At 39.8% G+C, this 20,956-nt stretch overlaps 1 protein-coding gene across 4 annotated transcripts; it reads right to left on the bottom strand.

The window, feature by feature from the left end:
- Positions 1-959: 959 nt before the first annotated feature.
- Positions 960-18,284, bottom strand: ACY3 (aminoacylase 3). 4 transcript variants are annotated; one of them, XM_087950465.1, is made up of 9 exons: positions 18,162-18,284; positions 17,488-17,586; positions 15,279-15,414; positions 6,387-6,635; positions 5,819-6,014; positions 5,615-5,708; positions 3,874-3,981; positions 2,802-2,911; positions 960-1,630 (listed from the first exon to the last, which is right to left on the bottom strand). In XM_087950465.1, the coding sequence occupies exons 4-9, from the start codon at positions 6,617-6,619 to the stop codon at positions 1,436-1,438; spliced, it is 936 nt and encodes a 311-aa protein (XP_087806591.1). In that variant the 5' UTR covers positions 6,620-6,635; positions 15,279-15,414; positions 17,488-17,586; positions 18,162-18,284; the 3' UTR covers positions 960-1,435. The 4 variants fall into 4 exon arrangements, with proteins under 4 accessions (XP_087806591.1, XP_026521113.2, XP_087806590.1 ...); XM_026665328.2 differs by lacking the exon at positions 15,279-15,414; XM_087950464.1 differs by lacking the exon at positions 15,279-15,414 and having other exon boundaries at positions 17,488-17,648; positions 18,162-18,245.
- Positions 18,285-20,956: the final 2,672 nt, after the last annotated feature.

Genomic DNA, 20,956 nt, shown 5'->3' with positions numbered 1-20,956 from the left:
GCAGATATTTCTCTCTCTGGGCAGAATGAGAATATATCTACTGAAAAAAAACCTCTGCATTGGTGATAGGAAGGGCATCCAGCCAGTAAGCACTCTGCGCCATTCAGTTGCCCAGACTCCACCCTGCAAGGGATTATGGGGTTTGTTAAAAAAAAAGATGATGATGATCAAATCCCTCAGAAGGTAGTGTTATCCAGGATTCAATCATCCACCACCTACAAGAACAGCCTCGAATTGTTTCTATTAACTGTGTGTTGTTACTGGTATCATTGATCTGTTATTGTTGTTATTTTCATAGTACTATTATAAAAATATTTATTAAATTAATTTCATATAATAACTGTTTGGGGGGTCAATGAACAAACTGAAATGTCATGAAGAGGTTAAGCAGCTGAAGAGTTTGGGGTCCCCCCTGACCTAGATGATTTAGATCTGGGAGACAATGCTTTTTTTCCTGGCTCATCCAATATATCAAGTTTGATGCACGTGCATCAAAAGATTATCCTAGAAATGGGGTGGAATATCAAGCACCAATCTTGCACAAAATAGTCAAATAACAACCTCAAGGACTGACAGGCCCCAAAGCCAAGAATGAAACATAGAGATTCTTCCAAGTTTAGTTCTTTATTGGTTCCACACCTATAGACAGAATATTGCCATACTAAGCATGCTACTATTTGCATCTGCCATATATTCTGAGGGCTATTAGGGAGGAGCTGTCATTTCCCTCTTTCTCTCACACAAAATATCCGGACTGAGTTGTCTCTTATTCCTCCAAAATGCACTCCTCCCTCTTGGGAATTCTCACTACATCACAAGGGCACATCTTTGTTTTGGAGAAGGGCATGCTATATTGCCCCAGCATGGGAGATAATTGCATCAGGCAACAAACTGATTATCATCATTTGTGTCAGCATTCCAATGAAACTCCCCATTTCTTTCAGCACTCAGAAACCAAGTTCATCCAAGTAAGAATTTATTAAAGAAGTCATATTGGCGCATCTGGGAAAACCCGAAGCTGAGGGTTCTGGGTTTTCCCTTCCCAAAAGAAATTCAAAGATCCATCCCCTGCACCCATCAGTCCATTACATGGTCCATTACATCAACCATCATTCCAACTGGAGTACTCCAGGTGCAGGGTAAGTTGTCCTTGACTTTATGAGAAGAATGTTGTTGAGTCTAATCTTCCTCCTCTATGAAATCCCCCCTCCAAAAATTCCCAGGCACTAAAATGTGGCAACCTAGAAGCTTCTAAATAAAATATGGCTGACAATTTGTTTGTTACATGGATTACGCCATGCATAACTTCTTTCATTATTTATCATCAATTTGGTGCGGATTCTTAGTGACCGCATACATTTTCTCCAGTATCACTGATTCTTAGAATGTGCACAACACAGAAACCTCCATTGCCTTTGATTATTGATCATCACACTTAAAATGCCTTCTGCAGTGCCGGTTGGGCAAATGTTTCCTTTTTTGTCTTCCAAAAGGCGGTTTTCTTCTCATAGTAGGCTGCTTCATTGATGAAGACTGGGAAGAAAGTATCGTCACCATCATGCAGAATATCCTCTCCATCGAAAGTCTGGAAAACTGGATCTCCGGGCTTCAGGAGCTGGAAATCTTTATCCTAAGGGAGATGATTTGATGTTTATACCAAGAACAAAATAGCCAGAAGATTTTCCAAAGAGCAAGCATTCCCCCCCCCACCCACCCACCCCTCCCCCCTGGAAACAATCCTTGCAGGAGATGAAACTGTTGTAATGAGCACTGTCACTATTGGATGATTAATTGCAGACTTCAGTGGAGTCCGATATGTTATTATCCTGCGCTCTCTATACTACTCAAGCAGACAACTCGGTGATCAGAGGACCTAAGGACCTAAGAAAGGACATTCTGACAAGTGAAATTTTCCTCTGTCTTGCAGTGCTATGGCAAACTTACCAAACCTCATAGTTTCACACGCTATTTGAACTCCAGTTTCCTAGCACAATATTTCCCCTCCCTCACAAGGCAGTTACTGGAGCTGAATAGCAATCCTCCTCATTTCTCCTCCCGGCCCTGAAACCCTGAGATCCTGCAGGAGCAAAGGAGGGGCCCCTAATGCCCAGTAAGAGTGTTTCTCCAGCCCTGCCTTGCCCATCCTCGGTATTCTAAAGTTACAAACATCCCCTCAGCCCTATTCCACATAAAAAGAAAACACAGGCATTTGCTGGTGGATCCCTGTTGCTATGGCTCTTAATTTTATACGTTGCTGTGGGTGTTTTGATTTTGATTCTGTGCTCTGTAGTGGATTTTATTGAAAGGGAGGAGGAAAAGCACATTCATTTTAATTGCATTAAAAATCTTCTGAAGATGTAGGGAATAGCAGCATGTATCAAGAAAAAAGAAAGAATCTAGGAGGAGGGATGGACCCCTCCCCCCCAAAAATCCCTTCCCAAATGGACCAGTCACGATATGAAGTGTTGCAAAGTGAAAAAAAAATCAAATTGCTCTAATTTCAAATAAAATGCAGAGGTGCTCAGAAAATAAAATAGACAGCTGTCAAAGCTACCTGATAGGTTGTGTGATTGCACAGATCCAAAGGGGGATCAAACTGGTGCAAAATGCTCATGTACAGATGTCCAAAGTTTTAAGCACTCAATGTTCTATTATGTTGCAAAGAACAGCCAGAAAGCTTCAAACAATGCACACATGCACTCATATGCACTCCCTCTCTCTCTCATACACACACACACACACACACACACACACACACAAACATAGGCCCTCTCTTCTTTCCTCCTTCTCCTCATACTCACCTGTAGATTTGGATGTATTACAGCAGAAATCTCCCCATTGGGATAACGGGGGAAGTCCTTCCGTTCCACCGGTATGTATGCCTCAATTTCAAAGGCTGGGAACAAGGTGCCTAACAAAAAGCAGAACCGACAACCAGATTGCGCAATGTTTATGCTCAGTCATCACAGTCAGGACTCTGTGAGGCAGGAAGATGAATAAATTCCTTCCCCACCACCCTGGGAAATTGATGATTCCTAATCAGATGTTTGTCAGCTTCTGCTTCTGAAGGTACCGTATGTCTAGGCTTTAATGTTAAAATTCATGCCGAGATTTTAATGTTAAAATTCAGTTACGAGACTCAGACTTTGGAATCCAAAAATAAGTTGGTTTTATTTGCGCAAACAAGTTCAGAGTATTTTAGTGAGAGTCATTTCTGAACAAATTTCTTATAGAACAGCAAATGCCTATATACTTCTTCAGAAGGGGCAAAACACAGAAATATAACTTTTCAGTCATTCATTGGTTACTTGAAACACAGCTTTCCCCCTCCCCTGTTGCTAGGCTAGGATGGCTGGAGGTCACAACCCCATCTTGCTAAACTCCCTAGCTTGTGGTTTTGTTACAAGCGAAACAAGGTATCTTGGCAAATATGAGTTTGTGACTGATAGATGATCCTTGTGGTTTAGCATTTCACGGTTCCTTGTTCTTTCTCTTGCTAATACCACATATTTCACTATCTATAAAACTTGTATCATTATTTCTCTAAAATTAATATATTTTTATGTCCTGCTTTAAGGCAAGAGCCTGATCAGCGTAAATCTCACGACAGATCACTAGAGTGTGACACAGGAGGGAAACAAGATTATATTTCCAGACATATTACTGAAAAGTACATGATGGTTGGTTGATAGCTCACCGTTAGTTTTTCTTTCACTTTTATTTTGACAAAGGGAGAGCTTGTTGCCATAGCTTTCATTATTTTATCAGTAAAACTATGACATTCTGGTAATCTCCAAAATTGGTCTTATTAAGGCAAACATTTCTCACTCACGTTTATGGGAGCTTCTCAGTTCAAGAATCAAAATAGGTCACCTTTGTTAAAAAGCTCAATGAAGTCCAAAGCGCAGGCCACGATCGTTCTCATCTTAGCAAGCAGGTCAGCTCGTGTCACTCCCTGGGGTTGTGGGCCCAACTCTAATGCTGTAAGGGATTATAGGAAGAAAGGGGGAGGATGTACATCATTATGGAATTAGGTTGGAATGCCTTTGTTTACCTTACATATACCTTTCCTTCTTCTACATGGATCACACATGGCAATGCAAGAACTGCAATATTTCCCACTTTTTACTTGGAGAATACCTATGAGATATTGGAAGACATTACAACCTACTAATGTAGGGTCCAAAGGTGATTTTTTCCAAAAGGTAAATGGACTGTTTCAAGAAAGTCCAGCTGCCTTTTGAAAAAGCACCTTCTGGACAACCGTGACCTGGATATTTGAGAATCTCCATAGACATTTACTAATGTAGGAATGGCCATTACAGGGGTGGGATTCAAATTTCTTAACCAGTTCTGTTGGCATGGTTTAATTTGTGGACATGTCTTTATGGTCATGTGACTGAGTGGGTGTGGCTTGGGGGGGTCACATGACTGGGTGGGCATGGCTTGTATGTAAATATTGTAAATATTTATGTAAATATTGAATTTTTTTTATTAAAAAAGAGCAACTTTTACCCAAAATCAGGCAAAGCAGGCAGGCAGATTGAATTGCTCACAGAATCACAGATTCACTCAGAGATCTACCTTTCTGCAATCTGCTACCTGAGTCTGCACTGAAAAATAGAAGCTTCAGTCCTAAGGAAGGTTCAGCTCTGCTTTTAGATTAGCTAAAAAGCAAGAAATCCAACGATTTTCCTGCTTTCTAGCTAATCTAAATCTCCTGGCACAACTGACAGTTGGAACAGCTGATGGTCAGGGGGAGGGAAAGAAAAATAGCAACTTACCAAAAATTAGGCGAAGGCACAAGGCAGGCAAGTTGGATAGTGCGCATGTCAGGTAAGGATGGAGTGGACAGGGTGGAGAGGGGCGGGGACAGCCAGTGGTGTGATTTGCCGATTTTCCAAACTGCGCAGAATCATAACCACCGGTTCTATAGAATCGGTCCAACCAGGTAGAATCCCACCCCTGGGCCATTATCTCTAAGTCTATTTCATAATATAAATTATACTGTATCTGTAAAGAATGGGGGAAACCAGCCTATCTTATAAACAGCTGATTTAATATGCATTCAAGAGAAACCCAAATAAGTTATGCTAGAAGAAAACAGGATTTGAACAAAATAAAAAATTGGAAAACAGGTGGGAGAGATGTGAATTACATCTTCATTAGTTTTTAGTTGTATAAAACTAAATAATGTGAGAAAACATCATTCCAATCTTATCTTGCTGAATTTGAGCTCTCTCAATCTCTTCCAACAAAAAACAACTAACTGGATATTTTAATAGAATATTTTTAAATCTCCCATCATAGAAAAGCAACTCTTTGATACTGTCACTATATTATACAGGATGTCAACATAGAAATTGAATTAAGAAACCAATATCAAAAAAGACCAATGTAAGTAAGAGATGGTTTGATGTAGACCAGGGTTGGCTTGAAACATCTGCTGTGTCAAAAGATTAGACACCACGTAAAGAGTTAATTGGATCTTTTGTGAACTTTTGTAATGTTGCAGCTGAAATTTATGAGCCATATGTATCTTTTCCAGACATTCCATATACTTCTTTCCAGGACACTTCTAGGAAAGGTTACCAGGCTGAGAACTATTCCTTACCTAGCCCATGTTTAGCCACTGACATCATGAAACTAGCCTCCTCTCCAGATGCTTGACAGACTAAGATGGGACAGTGTCTCACTGTACAGTGTTTCTGCAAAGGCAGGAAAAAAGAAGATTTTTTAAAAAGAAAGCTCAGCTTTCCATTCTTGAAAACAGGAGAAAAAGTTAGATTCTTAGGAAATTTCAGAAATATGACCTTACCTGGATGTAGTTACACATGTGTATGGACAACAGGCTAAATTCACTCTTCAGTAAGAGGCAGCAACCCATGTTGGCTGTGGTGTTGTGTAGGTCTAACATAAAATCATAGGCTTGAGATGAGCCTTTGGGTCCAAAGATCTGGTTGATCTCCTGAGCACGTTGAATCTCCTGAAAGTCTGAATCTGAAGCCTTGGTACTGAGAAAGAGATGTTCAAAACAATGGTAGTCTGGTAGGTCTGATAGGAGGCAGATGCTTCTTCTAATCTGGTACTATGCTGATATATTGGGCTCCAACTTCTACTCTTCTAGCCAGCATGGATAAAACCACTTTGGCTGGAATTGGTTGGAAATGGAGATATGCTAGCAGTTTTGGAGGGCCTCAGACTGAGGAAGGTGAGTTTAAAGTCTTATGGCAACAAACCTTAAGTGAGGGCTTAGACATCTAAGCATCTTCATATTTGATACAAACAAATGTTTGGTATGTTGTCTTTTCCAATAGCTCCTGAGAAGGGTGGTCTTTGTGTTTCCTACAAAACTTCTAGAGATTTCAGGAAAGCATAATACTTACTTTAGAAAAGCTGCAGCAAACGTACGATTAAGATCCCTCCCAGTGTAGCGCACACACTGCTCGACTGCACGGGGGTTGCCCACAAAAGGTGTGACCTGAAAGGTACTGCGTTGCAACTCAGATGGATCCTGTAGCCAGTGCTTGACTAGATAAACACCTGACATTTCATTCCCATGAGTGCCCCCACATATTGCTACGCGTCTCAAGGGAGGAAGGTATTGTGGCTGTGACATGATGGTGTTTCAGACTCTGTTGTGAGAAAGAAGACCACATGGGGTTATCAACAACCCCTTTAGCAATACTGGAGAGTTCTCATCTGCAACCCACTGAGACAAGCCCCTCATCTTACCTTTGAATCTTCCCCAGTACCCACTTCTTCAATGTTTTAATACAAGAGTTGAGACTCCATGGATCACTTCAGCATTCAGTACAGGTATTCCTCAACTTACAACCACAATTAAGCATAAAATTTATGTTGTTAAGTGAGACAGTTGCTAAGTGAGTTTTGTCCCATTTTATGACCTTTCTTGCCATGGTTGTTAAGTGAATCACTGCAGTTGTGTGAGTTAACAACATAGTTGTTAAGTGAATCTGGCTTCCCCATTGACTTTGCTTGTCACAAAGTTGCGAAAGGTAATCCCATGACCCTGGGACACCCACAACTGTCACAAATTTAGTCATATATATATATATTTGTTTTCTTAAGTTTTCGCGGGTACTTACATGTATGGCATTCAGCTTTGTTCAGGTATTTTCCCACGTCATTGTAGTTGTGCTTTTAAAGTTGTAGCAACGTTTTGGCAGAATCTCATCTGCCATCATCAGGCTTCTGAATATATATATATATATATATATATATATATATATATATATATATATATATATATATATATATATATATATATATATATATTCTGAGGTTCTCGTGGTATTTGTATGTGGATCTTTGGTTATTGGGTTTCTCTCGCGTAAGATTGGAAGTATCTAGGCAACGTTTCGATGAAGTCTCATTCATCATCTTCAGGCTTCTGTCTTCAGCTCTGTGCTTCTCTCACTCTGAGAAGCACAGAGCTGAAGACAGAAGCCTGAAGATGATGAATGAGACTTCATCAAAGCGTTGCCTAGATACTCTCCAATCTTACGGGAAACCATAAAGACCATATTATATATATATATATATATATATATATATATATATATATATATATATATATATATATATATATATATATATATCTATCTATCTATCTATCATATCATCTATCTATCTATCTATCTATCTATCTATCTATCTATCTATCTATCTATCTATCTATCTCTTATATGCTGCCAGTCTCACCAAGAAGGCAACTCTTAAGAGATATGTCTCATATGTAATGATATTGTTGTGTAAACAAATAATTTGCACAATGATATTATGAGGCACACGTCTCACACACATATACGTGGACATTCCTGCTCCAAATACAGTTCGTCTATAACTGTCACCCACTGACTATGATGGGAGTGGCACATGAATTCCATATGAGGATTCACATGTGTAAAAGCACCTTTCAACCTCTGTGTGCCCACAGATTGCAGGATATTGCAACCAGTTGTAAATACGAGCTGGTTTCCACAAGCATCGAAAATTCAATTATGTGACCACAGGAGTGGTGCACCAGTAGTAACTGTGAGAATAGGTTGTAAATAACTTTTAATGAGTCTGTCATAACTTCAAATGGTCCTTAAGCAACAGTGGTAAGTTAAGGACTACTTGTATAAAGTCCACAGATGTGAAGAAAGCACTGATCAAACAGGGAGTCTAGGAAGTAAAACATCAGCGGTTTGTAAGTGCCAGTAGCCCAATCACCTCTACAAAAATGACATCTATCTGTGAAGTGGATGGTATAATTTCAATTCTTCTGCAAAATCTGTGGTGAGCTAATTGTCCTCTATTATTGTTTTCCAGACTGTACTGTAGAGCACATCCCTCCATCTTTGACTTATCTGCTGCATGGGTTATAAGCAGAGATGCTATTTAAAGAGGATATGGGTGAATGCCCTTTCAAGATCACCTGATTCCATATTCTGATTAGATTAAAAACAATTCCAATCGTCCTGGGTTATTAGTAGACATACTGAAATTATCAGTTACCCATTTTCTTGAAAGAAAGTAGGAGAGAGGCAGAAGATGGTCCTTTTGGTATGACAATTTCTTGAGGAAATAGCTGTGCACTGCTTAATGTGAGATATATTAGGACAAAGTACAATCCCAAAAGCAGGATATCCCTTGTAATTTAATCCTCAAGAATTTGGCTTTTTGAATATGCACTGAGTTGACACTAACAAAAGAACCTTTTACAGTCCTTAATGAGTGGAGTGTAATACTAATAACCAACCAGAAAAAGAATTCAACTACAACCATTTTCCAGAATGTCAGAGAAGACAAAAGGGACCCAGGGATAGTATTTAGCACTGTGCAATGTCTGGTAATGAAAATGGGTGGTTGTCTTTGGGAATCTGATAAAGAGTTAGCAAATAGAATAACCAGCATTTACCCTATCCTATAAAAGTAGCTATGCTATTACATTCCCTCTAAAGATTCTTCCTGATCAGTTTTCGGCTCAAAACTGTATTGGTACTTATGAATGTTACAATGTGAGAACTTACCCAACTTGAAATTCTTGTCTACTTGCTTAGTCCTGGCAAAAAGAATAGAGAGGAGACCTCTTGGTCTCTTATCATGTCTAGGAATTCTATTAAAGCAGCTTTGTTGGTATGTATGTATGTATGTATGTATGTATGTATGTATGTATGTATGTATGTATGTGTCTCCAAGTCAATCTTAATTTCTGGGGAATTGCTGAGCTACTCTTTGCAGTTTTCTTTGTGTGTATATGTGTATCTATGCAGAGGGAGGGGGAAGGAGAAATTTTATTGAGCATTGCAATTACAAATTCAAGAACTAATACAAACAAAAGAAAAAATGCAAAGCAAAATAGTGCAGAAAAGAAAAGAAAAAAGAAAAGAAGTGGAAAATACTTCCTCCTTTATAACAGGTATAAATAATGTTAGTAACATCACTTTCTATTAAAATTCGACGAATGATCTCTCTTTCTCATATCTCAAATCTATAAACAAATCTTTAAAGCCTTGTTCTTCTGTCCTTGTCAACAAAAGTCAATTAAGAATTACCAGATATAACAACATATATATTTTAACCTTGATCAAATAAACCTTTTACTTTGAACAATCCTGTTCTTTTTATATTCCTCCTCTTATCTTTAGTATAAAATATGTTGAAACTTAATCCCCTCAAAATCCTGGAACATGATTTCTTCTCATTTTTTTCTTCATCCTTTCTTACAAAATTCTTCACAACTTTAACAGATCTCTTTTGAAGATCCAGTATAACAAAGGTATCCAGGTCATTCTTTTGGTGTGGTAAAACATCCGCTGGTTTGTCTATCCAGTGTAGCTGCTTCTTCTTTTTCTTCCTACTCCTTTTTTTTAGATCTACTTCATTCCCTACATTTTTCCTGGCAACATTCAGAAATGGCTCCCAGGACTAAGAGAGAGAGGGTCTCTCCCAAGGTCTCCCAACTGATTTTAAGTACTATACCAAACTAAATCTTTGTTGACTTTTATGCCCTATTTATAATTATACTTTACTACTCAGCTGAAGTGTAATCACTATCATTGAGGTGGATATTGTTCTTAATACCAGCAGTTACACTTCCAAGCTTGCTGGGCTAAATCTTAGAACAAAAAAATCCATGAAAGTACAGGGTAGGCAAGCACAATAAAAAATAACAACAGCAAACAAACAGAATAGTAATCATTTCCAGATTCAAGGGCAACTATAACTTTAGAGGACCCATTGGTTGAATGACACACTTACCAAGAAAATTCACTACTTTATATTTGATATAGATTACAGCTTTCAGGTTAAAGAATTTGCAGTGGCAATCATTTCAATTTAGGACATTTGAAACCTCAGTTAAGAGCTGGGTAATGAGAGGCAAAGAACTAATGTTCCTGCTTCTTTTTAATTTTGAGTCAAGCCTGACTAATGACTTTATGGACAACATCACACAATTTTCTTGATAAATACGTGAGGAATTTGTAATAGTCTTCATCCAGGATGTTGTCCAATTTTTTGGTCAGGTGTATAGCTCTGATATTTCCTTCCTTCTAAATACCAACCATAGCCTTTTCTAGATTTGCCTAGGTCAGTCAAGTATTGCCACTTAGTAGAGCAGGTGGGAAGTTAAAATATTTCAAATAAACACTGTTTACTCCATAGAGTACCTGAGGACTCCATAGTCCTCAGAGGCATTCCTAGAAAATCGAAACAATGGTGGGCTTCATTGTTTCAAAATTTGTCCAACTGTCCAGATTGCTGTTGAAGAACATCCTGGAATGACAAAGTGGACTGGGAGAAGCAACTTTAGCAATTTGCCTTCTGGAAACTGGGTTTTTATTGTGCTCAAGCAGTGAAATACAGCCACCATTTTGTGAGAGTGCTGCTAACATGCCTTCTAAATTTCATGTATGCCCATGAATGCTCAAAAGAAGTTGGGGCCTCTCTGCAATAATACTGCTATCCCATGGTGCAAAGGGATAGAATGAGCGATTTTGCTCTCTACTTCTAAAGCAGTTTGCTGACTGAAAAATTGGTTCATATAGCTTCAAGCTGCTATGGTTGGAAAACACTATCCTAAGTGGTATGACATGAAACCAGAGGAAACTTCCTTCTTTTGGCTGATGCATGTGAGACTGTGGGGCATAGAACCCATTTATGCTTTTTTGGGAATGGGAAACGTCTTTTCTGTTCTTGGCTGCTTCCAAAATGCCTCAGCTGAGGCCTGTTTCAAACCACTGACTTCTCCAAACTCTTCTTACTGGCAAGATATTTCCCCCCCCCCCCCACCTCCTCCTTCTAATAGCATCAGCTCTTCATCCTCTTCCCTGATTTGTCTCTCCCTCTCCTCTTCTTGGTTGCCCATTTATCTCCCTCTGTCACCACCCGTGGCAGCTCTAATATAACTGCCGGGCAGGTATTGAGCAGTGAGATGAGCAGGTGTGAGAAAGGACCAGGCGCAACTGTCACTAGCTTGACAGGAGAAGATGGATGGTGAGAAAAGGAGGGCCAGATCCAGGAGCCTGAAGGCTAAAGAAGGAGGAGGGGAAGAAAGGCCAGACAGCTGCCCCTGTACTAGCTCACTTTTCCTCTTCAGTGGGCTTGATCCAGAAAGGCTATTATACATGTATATGTTATTAATCCATCCTGATTTTATATATGCCTGGGGCCTACCCCAAATCTATCCCAGAGTCCAGGAAGGCCTAAGTGTATGAGATCCTGCTACTACAGTCCATATTGACCATTCACTGGTCATCTCCCTTGGGATCCAATTCATGCCCTTGCCCAGGCAGCAATAGGAAGGGAAGAACAAGGTCCCCTGTTGGCACCTGGATGTGTCAATCATCCTCAGAGTTTGGCTGGTGATTGTTTCTCTCAAAATGGCCATTTTGCATCTGGCTTAGAGTACCTTTGTGTCCTTCTCCAGATGTGGAATATGAAAGCCAAGTACAGTTCATAAATCAAAGTAAAATATGTGCAGACTAGGAAAGTCCTACTCCAGGGAACTGAGTTTTGAATTAAAACTTATGTGTTTGAGGCGATAATGGAGGGCAAGAATCAAAATGTTTATGGATCCAGTAAAAGCATGATTCCAGAGAAATGGCAGTGTGTGCATTATCCTTGAACTATTTAGCATTGTCATATGAGATATCTGCCAATGTCATGGCTAGATTTTAAATTTTTACTAAGCCATAATGTGAATGGTTTTGGCTTAGCACTACTATAGTTTACTCATGAAACTAGGATTAAACCAATTTAACAAAATATAGAAACTCAATCATAGAAAGCCAGCTTCCTAGGTCAATTGTACATTGAAAGATGTAGCCAAAAGAACCAGCTTTGCACCACTTAAGATTAAGGCCTTGTCCTCTCCTGAATTAAGTTTTTAATAAATATTTTTAATAAAAGATTTTTTTAAAACTATAGAAACAAAGAGGAAGAAATAGAAAAGATTAATAAGTTTAAAAAGTGAATAACAAAAAATGAAGGAAAAAGAAAGATCTAAAGTGACTTCCAATTTTCTTTGGAGCAGTTATAAATATAGCAATTACCATCTCTACCCTCCCATATTGTATGTAAAATCACAATTCCTTTCTTCCCATTAAAAAAAACTTTTTAATCAATAAATCCCAAAATCAGTGTTCAAATTTACTCATTTTCAGCAAAGTCTCTAAAAGATTTCCAGTCTTTTTTTTTTTTTAAATAAAAATAGTGTCAGCTCCCTCTTAAATTCTCCTTTGAATTAATGAAGCTTGCAAGTCTGTGAACATAAACCAGAGAGCATTCGTAGCAGATATAATGTCTGCATCACAGGCTTATGCATTTTGCCCTGGCTTATCACTCTCTCTCTGATTCTAGTCATCTAAAAATAAAGGAAAAGCCATTTAATTACAAAGAGTTGATGATGTTTTCTGATGGATGTTTGGGAATATTAGGTGCCCACCATGTTGTTAAATACCCCAGGCAGCCAAAATTACTGTTACTCTGAATTCCCTACTCCACAGATTCTCAAGATAACATTCCTAGAAAAAAAGAGTGGCCTTAGCTACCTGGCAGGTGGAACCATAAGGATGCAAAGAAAGTTTGGTTGGGAGAGAAGACAGTTCCTACACCTGTAATCATTTCCTGTCTAGAAAAGAAAATGTGCAAAGGTATTCCATCCAGAGGTGGTGTTCAGCAGGTTCTGACCAGTTCTGGAGAACCGGTAGCAGAAATTTTGAGTAGTTCAGAGAACCAGCAAATACCCCCTCTGACTGGAGATTTTACAGTATCCTTCCCCTGCCATGCCCACCAAGCCACGCCCACAGAACCAGTAGTAAAAAAATTTGAATCCCACCACAGATTCCATCCCATTATTAAACTGCCAGGGGTCAGGGGGAAAAAACCATGCATTTGAGAAACCCTCCTCTTTGATACAATATGGAAAGGCACTCAGGAGCTGACCAGGAGCCCACTGCTCACTTGACACTAGAAGCAGACCTGGGCTCTTCCATCATGGCTTCTTGTCTCTCTTTCTATGAGAAATGCTAACAACAATTAGAGCTGTCATGGCCACTGTACCTCAGAGGAAGCATTTTGCCCTCTGGCTTTAGCAATATTATTTCAGCCCAGGAGGTGGTCTCAGGACTGCTGCCCGTGGTCACCTGCTCATTGGGCTCATTAATCGATGGGTGTTGGCTGCATGGACATGAGCACCCGGTGATTCTAGCAAGTGCTGCTTTCATCCAACCAAGCCTTTATCAGATTCACTCTCCTCCCTGCTTTGCTGCTCATTGGAGGGAATGAAAACCTCTCTTGATACGTGTCCACCACTAGCCCCCCAGCCCTGCAGTGATGGAAAATAAAATCGTTGACACACCATTCTGGAGATCAAGCTCAGAGCATTGCAGAGCAGGAGATGGCAAGACTGAGAAGGGAATGAACTGAACGAGCCAGAGTCTTCCCACGGCCTTCCAGCTACCTACAATGTCAGGTAATTGGACCCTGCAATGTACTTCATCCATGTTTTGGACCTTGGCGGTTTTCTCTTTTTGAATTCTTCTAAGGCACTAGGTTCCTCTAGCGCTAGGACAGATAGGGATGCAGTTACTGGACTAATGCTGCTTCTCCAAACTATTGCTTATTGAGAAGAGTTGGACTACAACTCCCATCATCCCAAATCTAAAGGTTGGGAAAGGCTGCCTTAAAGATAGCTTACTCTTGCATAGCATTGCTGTGCAGAGAAGCAGCGTTTCTGATGCTTGAGCTGGGCCTTTCTGGTGATAATTCCACATGTGCCTGTTCAATAAAATCCTTGGATGTTGGAGATAGTAAGGTAGCATTTCTTTTATCTAGGTCAATTGGGAATCCTAAAGAGTAGCAGCCTGGGTCATCTCAAGGGAAGTCCGTTCTAGGACTTCATAGGAAATGTTCTGAGGGTGCAAGAATCTGACTCAGTCCCTACGAGCGTCTGGTGGTGGAAGAAACTAGAAAACAATCAGGACATTAAGCTAAAGGGGTTGTGGTAGCAATGGGTGGAGCTCCTTGTTTATATCAGTATATGAAGGGCACACGGGATTAAGCCACAAGAATGAATTTATCCAATTACACCCTTGTTTGATTTTAAATACTTGTTTGATTTTAAATGTGGCAAATGCTTTAGGAGGAAGTGGTGGGGTTGCCCTGACTTCTTCAGTTGGAATCCTGAAATAATGAGAACGATAGCATCCTCAGAGGGGAACAAGGCAGGTGAGGTGGTTGGGTCATTCAGCTAGGAAGCTTACCATGCAGCTTCCATGCAGCCATACCCAACTGGCAATTCTACCCAGTGATTCTTCCTGTGGCAGAATTTACAGGACTGCAGGCATTGGGTGTAGCTGATGGATGGTGCATGAAGCTCCCCCCCACCCCCCACGGTTTTTATTATTTACAGCTTAAGAGCAGTTCCCATGATGGATGCATTCAATTTTAACAGCCATTTCGATTGGAGAGATGCTAAATGAAGTTGATAGTTAAACTCCCTATATAATTGAGGAGCTTCAGTTTGTTCTGGGATTTGTTTTTTTTTTTAAAGAGAATCTAATTGTGTTGCAAACCACCCCCACCACTAGTTTTGCTGTTGAATTTTGGCAATGTAACCCAGGAGGTTGCAAAGCTGAGTTTAGGGAACATACTTGGGCAATGAATCATGAGTTGATCGTCCTTATTTTAAAGAAATTTGCTGGGATGGATGGCCCTGATGTTCTTAGGCACAGGGAAAATGAAAGGAGGTTAGACAAGGAACTCGCAGTTAGATGAATAGTAGAAGAATAGTAAATAGGCTTGAGCTTTGGTTGAATAACTTAGTCACAATTTTTCGGGGTTCTGCACAAGTGTGTGAATTGATAACTGGAGTTGTGCATCTATCCAGAAACTTTTGGATGGCTGTGTAGTATCAATACAACGGAACTCTTTATTATAAGGTTACATTAACAGAATTTTGCAAGTCTGAAAGTACATTTCTCTCCTGTTGCCTTTATAACTCAAGAAACTGAGGCGGTTCTCTTTGGAATTATTTACTATTCCTACATTCCTTCTATGAGCTAAACTGCCTCTTATCCAGGGGTGGGATTCAATTATTTTAACAACTGGTTCTGTGGGCGTAGCTTAGGTGGTGGGTGTGGCTTAGGTGGTCATGTGACTGGGTGGATATGGCTTGGTGGTCATGTTATTGGCTGGGTGTGGCCAACTCAATATCACTCACATCGAGGCACGCATCTCCTCGCCTGGCCTCTCATGACTGTGGGGATGTTGCAACAGTCCTAAGTGTGAAAAATGGTCATAAGTCACTTTTTTCAATGCCATTGTAACTTTGAATGGTCACTCCACACAAGCAAAATACCAGCAAAGAAGGGGGAAAAAACTCCAGAGACGTTCCTGAGACAGGAAGTCTAGTCCTGCCAAGAATGCAATAAGGGTTTATGGAGAGGCAGTTTCTGTAAGCAACACCAGAATGTTTCCTTCCTGCCTTCCTTACAGGATTAGGCCAGTAATTTCTTCTAACAACTGGTTCTCCGAACTGCTTAGAATGTTAACAACCGGTTCTAGAGAATAGGTGTGAACTGGTAGAATCCCAGCCCTGCTCTGTTTCCCTGGCTGTGGCTCTTCTCCCTGCCTTCAAAGGCCATTCCCACAAACCATTACAAACCATTCCTCACATTTTTTAGAACCTGCTTTAAAATATATATAATACACATGTAATTTTTCTAAGGGCTCTAGAAAGGGGTGAAGAGGAAAAGGCAAGGTGTACAAAAAGAGAAGAATTGCCTAAAAGGAGCAGGACATTAATCTCCTCAGCTTCCATATTGAGTTATACCAAGCTCATATTCCATATCCAGAACTAGGTATTCACCATATCCCTGTGGGAACTATACATGGCTGAACATAGGTTACTAGTCAAACAGTTCTGAGGTAAAGTCCACCTTGATTCAGACTTGACTCATGGACCTGTATATTTTTTTAAAATTCCAATCCATCTTCAGCCCTCGTATTTCTTGGTTGTCTCCCATCCAAACAATAAATATGCTCAACCATGTTTAGCTTTTCAGGATCAAGTCAAATTGGTTAGGCACTGCCATCTAGATGGTCATTTCAAACAGATTTAGGAAAGTAATGTTTCTTTATCTCAATGAAACTGCAGTTCTAATTAGAACTGGACAGAAAGCAATCATTTTGAATATTTCATTAAACTTTGGAGCCAAAAAATAGGTATTTTAAGGCATACTAAAGGACAAAATAAGTATTATGCAAACAACATAATAACAAACATTTTAGGGAAAATGTAAAGCATTATGTATATTAAAAGGACAAAGGGAAATGGAGTAACCACAAGATGGAGTAGTTACAACATGCAAAGTTTAATTTAAAGTTTCCCAGGCTCTACTGGAAAAAGCAATATGAAAAGAAGCTGAATTAAAGCATTAATATAAGTAAGGTACAGTAATGATTAACTGATTTTAAAAAAAAACAGTGGTAATAATTGATTTGTTGTTAGACAGAACAATTTTAACTCCTAGTTTCCTAACCGGGATTGTATAGGGCAACAGTCTTTCGCATCAGCTCTAGGGAGTGTGCCCTGATGGTCCAGATCCGCTCATAGAAAACTCTCAACAATACAAATCTAAAGAAGCGATAAAACCACGTCTGGATCTTCTAAGTCCAAAACTGCTCCTTTTCTCTGATAGGTTTCTCTCAGGCATGTCAGCTTGGAATTCACAAAGCCAATCCCACTAATACTTCCAATGTGGGAAGTGCTGTAGGAGCTTTGGCTAAAAAGATCCACCAGGCTCAAAAGGCTTTCAAGGGTGTCCTAGCTCCCACTCCATGAAGCACAAAGGGTTGGCTTTAAGTAGCAGTTTGTAGCTCTCCGGTCCCACTTTATTGCACCTAAAGTTCCTCTAATTAAATACAATTCTAGACTCTCCAGTGAAGAGAAAAGAGAGAAAGAATTATAATTACCTGGTCCACAGTAGGGATTCAAGCAACAAACTCCTGTAGGCTCTAGTGAAAACTTTGAAACCGTACTTGTCTGTCCAAAGTACAGACTTCAGGAATGCCCTGGTAGAAAAGTAATCCAAATGAAGTTCAGGGAAAAAAAATTAAAAATAAAGTCATGGAACCTGAATATCAAGAAATGAATAAAATTACAATAATAATCTCTTTCTCATTTTCTTTCTCTCTGTATGTATAAATGTATTCATAACATGGGGAAAAACTTTTCACAGCTGGAAAGAAAACTGAATTACTGCCAAATTCTCCATGACCCACATATCCAACCTCCGAAAGCTCAGCTCGTTTAGGAAAACAGTCATGAATAGCCTTAACACAAAAGGGAAGACATTTTCATAGCAGGAAAATCATTCTTCTACAATGAGAAAGCGAAAGAAGTTTTCCCTAAGGATCTTTGAAAAAGCAAATCAGTGAGACTATTCAAAGAAATAATAAATAAAGGAGAAAGGAGGAGCCCCATTAGAGAGCTACAATCTCTTTAATCTACCAATGCTTTCGTTTTTCTTGCCAATGCAATGGTTCGTTTCTTCTTTTTCAGTTAAAATTTAATGGTTTGGGTGGATAAATGGATGATTAAAAGTGAAGGCCAGAAACAAACAAACAAACAAACAAAATCAGCTTACCCTTGTGAAAGAATGGAATAGCAATAATGCATTCTCATGATCTATTGTCAACAGTGTAACAAATTATTAAACTTTTCTCATACTATCTTTGTCATGTGATTTTTCAAGATGTTTTGCCAGAATAGCTGTTTTTTCCTGACTCAAGGGGCCTTTTTCCCATTGCCAAGTTAAAAGTCTTTCTGTCCATCCTTGACACAGCAGAAAATTACCAGCAGAAAATTTGCTTTTCCCACTGCTAATCGATCTCTTGCATCTTGTTTTCAAGTCACTACAACCACCTGATTTCCTTGCAAGGAAACACAGGACAAAACTGATTTTACACACTGTGAGGCTGGCCTTAGACAATGTCAAGATAATTGGGGGGGTGGGGGGGCAGGAAGCATACTGCAATGAATTAAGCCTCTCTCACTCATGGACTAGAACCCAAATGAAAGCAGTATCATGGGGACACAGCCAAAAAAAGTGGCTGGAGCATTTTGGAGCCATAGCAACATGCAAACAGGGAAAGAACCTCTGAATCCAGGCAAAGAAAGAACATTATCCTCAAAACACCTGGGGTGTTTTGAGAATCAGATTTTGCTCCTGTTCCGTCCTATGGCTCCATTGAGATCTACCTGTTCCCTTATAAAAGCAACATCTCCTGTAGTGTTCAAGAGGTATGAATAATGAAGACTTGGACTGGAGGGGTTGTGTGTTATTTTTTGGGGGGTGATTCCCTACGCTCACTTTCCCTCTGTCGAGGCCTTTCTTGGCTGGTTTTACACAATATGCTTTTCAGATGTGGCTCAGCTTGTTGTAGGAACTCAGCCATTGTCTTAGTTTGTTGCATGAACAACAAATCATGCTGATCTGTAATATTGTTGACTTGTTCAGACACAGTATTGTTATGCGATCACACCAATTGTGTTTTGCTAACTCAAGTTTAGTGTTCAATATGCTGTATGACTCATTGATCAAGCGCTTTGAGCAGCTTCTAGAGAAACAGTTCCTAGTACTATCAAAGGTTCCCATGCATTTATTCCATCTTCTCTTCATTGAGGGAAACAGTCTATTTCAGCTTATCCCTTTGGGATGAGGCACATTAATTGAGGTCTGCTAAAATGGTGTGAGACTCCTATTCACAATTTATACAGTAACAGAGTACATATCTTTACAACTACATCAGGATCAAATCTCAGCTAGAACTTCAGAAGATGCTGATACTGTGCTTTGCACAGAAAAGGTTACGAAAAGCGTACAGGACATAGCTCAGCCTTCAAATTTATTTTCAAATTCATAACTTACATCTTAAAACATATACTGATGTTTTAAGGAAAGCTTATTTCTGAGCAGACACAATTACTTATAAGCAGTGAATAACAGAGGTGGTATTCAGCAGGTTCTGACCAGTTCTTTTCTTTTATAAGAAAAAGCTTCACGCTTTTTGATGACAAGTATTTCTTTTGAAGCACACAGTCAGCACTCAGTCAGCTTGGGGGTGGGGTGGCTCATTGCTGAGATATATGTTTAAGGCTCTGTGTCAGCATGGCTCGAGACTGAGTGTCATTGAGAGAGGCAGTTGCAAATCTTCCAAATTCACAAACCACAGTCTGAGATGAAGTCAATAGTTTACATCCCACCCATGTAATTATTCCTGATGTAACCACCTCTTATATGTAATATAAAGTTTGGGTGACGTATTCTTTAACTAAAAAGGTGACCTAATACTGTCCTTTAATTTCCTAATAAACTTTTACAAACGGGTGAGTTAATATAGTTGGAAAAAATTAATTGTGCACATATAATTGGGGCATAGTATGAAGTGAAGTCTATTTTGTCCATTGGGATACATTCCCACACCATCCTTCAAAGTTAATTCAAAGTTAAAAGTTAAAAATAATAAGAAAGCAGACTGTCCTAAGAGGGATGCAATTATTCTTTTGATTATCCCCATTCATCTGGGTCTGTACGCAAACGCACCAGGATTTCCCAAAAGTGCTTTTTCAAAAGGCAACTGGACTTTGTTTTTGCTTGAAGACATTTTGCTTCTCATCCAAAAAGCTTCTTCAGTTCTTGGATGAGAAGTAAAACGTTCTTCAAGGAAAAACAAAGTCCTCTTGCCTTTGGAAAGAAAGCCATTTTGGGACATCCATGATCTGAATGACTGAGAATCTCCATAGAGAACCAGAAATTAATAGCGTAGGGTCTCCTGCTTGGGCAGGGGGTTGGACTAGATGACCTACAAGGTCCCTTCCAACTCTCTTAATCTGTAAATATGTAAATTCTTCCAAAGATGTAGATGTTTCAATGAAAACCAAAATTTAACCAGTGGAGACTAAGAGACAATGACATGTTCAAAAACTGACATTGATCTTCTGCACGGGCAGGGCTTTCTCCCCCTGAATGTTGGTTCTCCCAGCGAGGCTTATGGAAGTCTGGTCTCCATGGCATCTGGAGCAGAGGTGGTATTCAGCAGGTTCTGACCAGTTCTGGAGAACCGGTAGTGGAAATTTTGAGTAGTTCGGAGAACCGGCAAATACCACCTCTGACTGGCCCCACCCCCATCTATTCTCTGCCTCCTGAGTCCCAGCTGATCGGCTGGGTCTTCTTTGGTTGCCCTGCACAGGAGAACGGAGCTGGAAAGCAGGTTAATGGGGTGGGGAGGGAATGGGATTTTGCAGTATCCTTCCCCTGCCATGCCCACCAAGTCACGCCCACCAAGCCACGCCCACAGAACCGGTAGTAAAAAATGTTTAAATCCCAACACTGATCTGGAACTGACACTGTGCTTTTCTTTCTCTTCTCTCTCAGCATTC

This window comes from Notechis scutatus, chromosome 1 (genome assembly GCF_049901735.1).
Source record: "Notechis scutatus isolate UNSWTSFEM ecotype Mainland chromosome 1, rNotScu1.2, whole genome shotgun sequence".
NCBI classification, from domain to species: domain Eukaryota; kingdom Metazoa; phylum Chordata; class Lepidosauria; order Squamata; family Elapidae; genus Notechis; species Notechis scutatus.
This window is presented reverse-complemented; position numbering and strand designations above follow the sequence as displayed.

What these genes read in the sequence shown, in the direction of transcription:
- ACY3 (XM_087950465.1), bottom strand. Translation starts at nt 6,619, where the DNA reads ATGTCACAGCCACAATACCTTCCTCCCTTGAGACGCGTAGCAATATGT. An exon ending in AGTGGCTAAACATGGGCTAG is followed by an intron (nt 3,982 to 5,614) that starts GTAAGGAATAGT and finishes AATCCCTTACAG; the next exon opens with CATTAGAGTTGGGCCCACAA. An exon ending in TAATACATCCAAATCTACAG is followed by an intron (nt 1,631 to 2,801) that starts GTGAGTATGAGG and finishes CATCTCCCTTAG; the next exon opens with GATAAAGATTTCCAGCTCCT.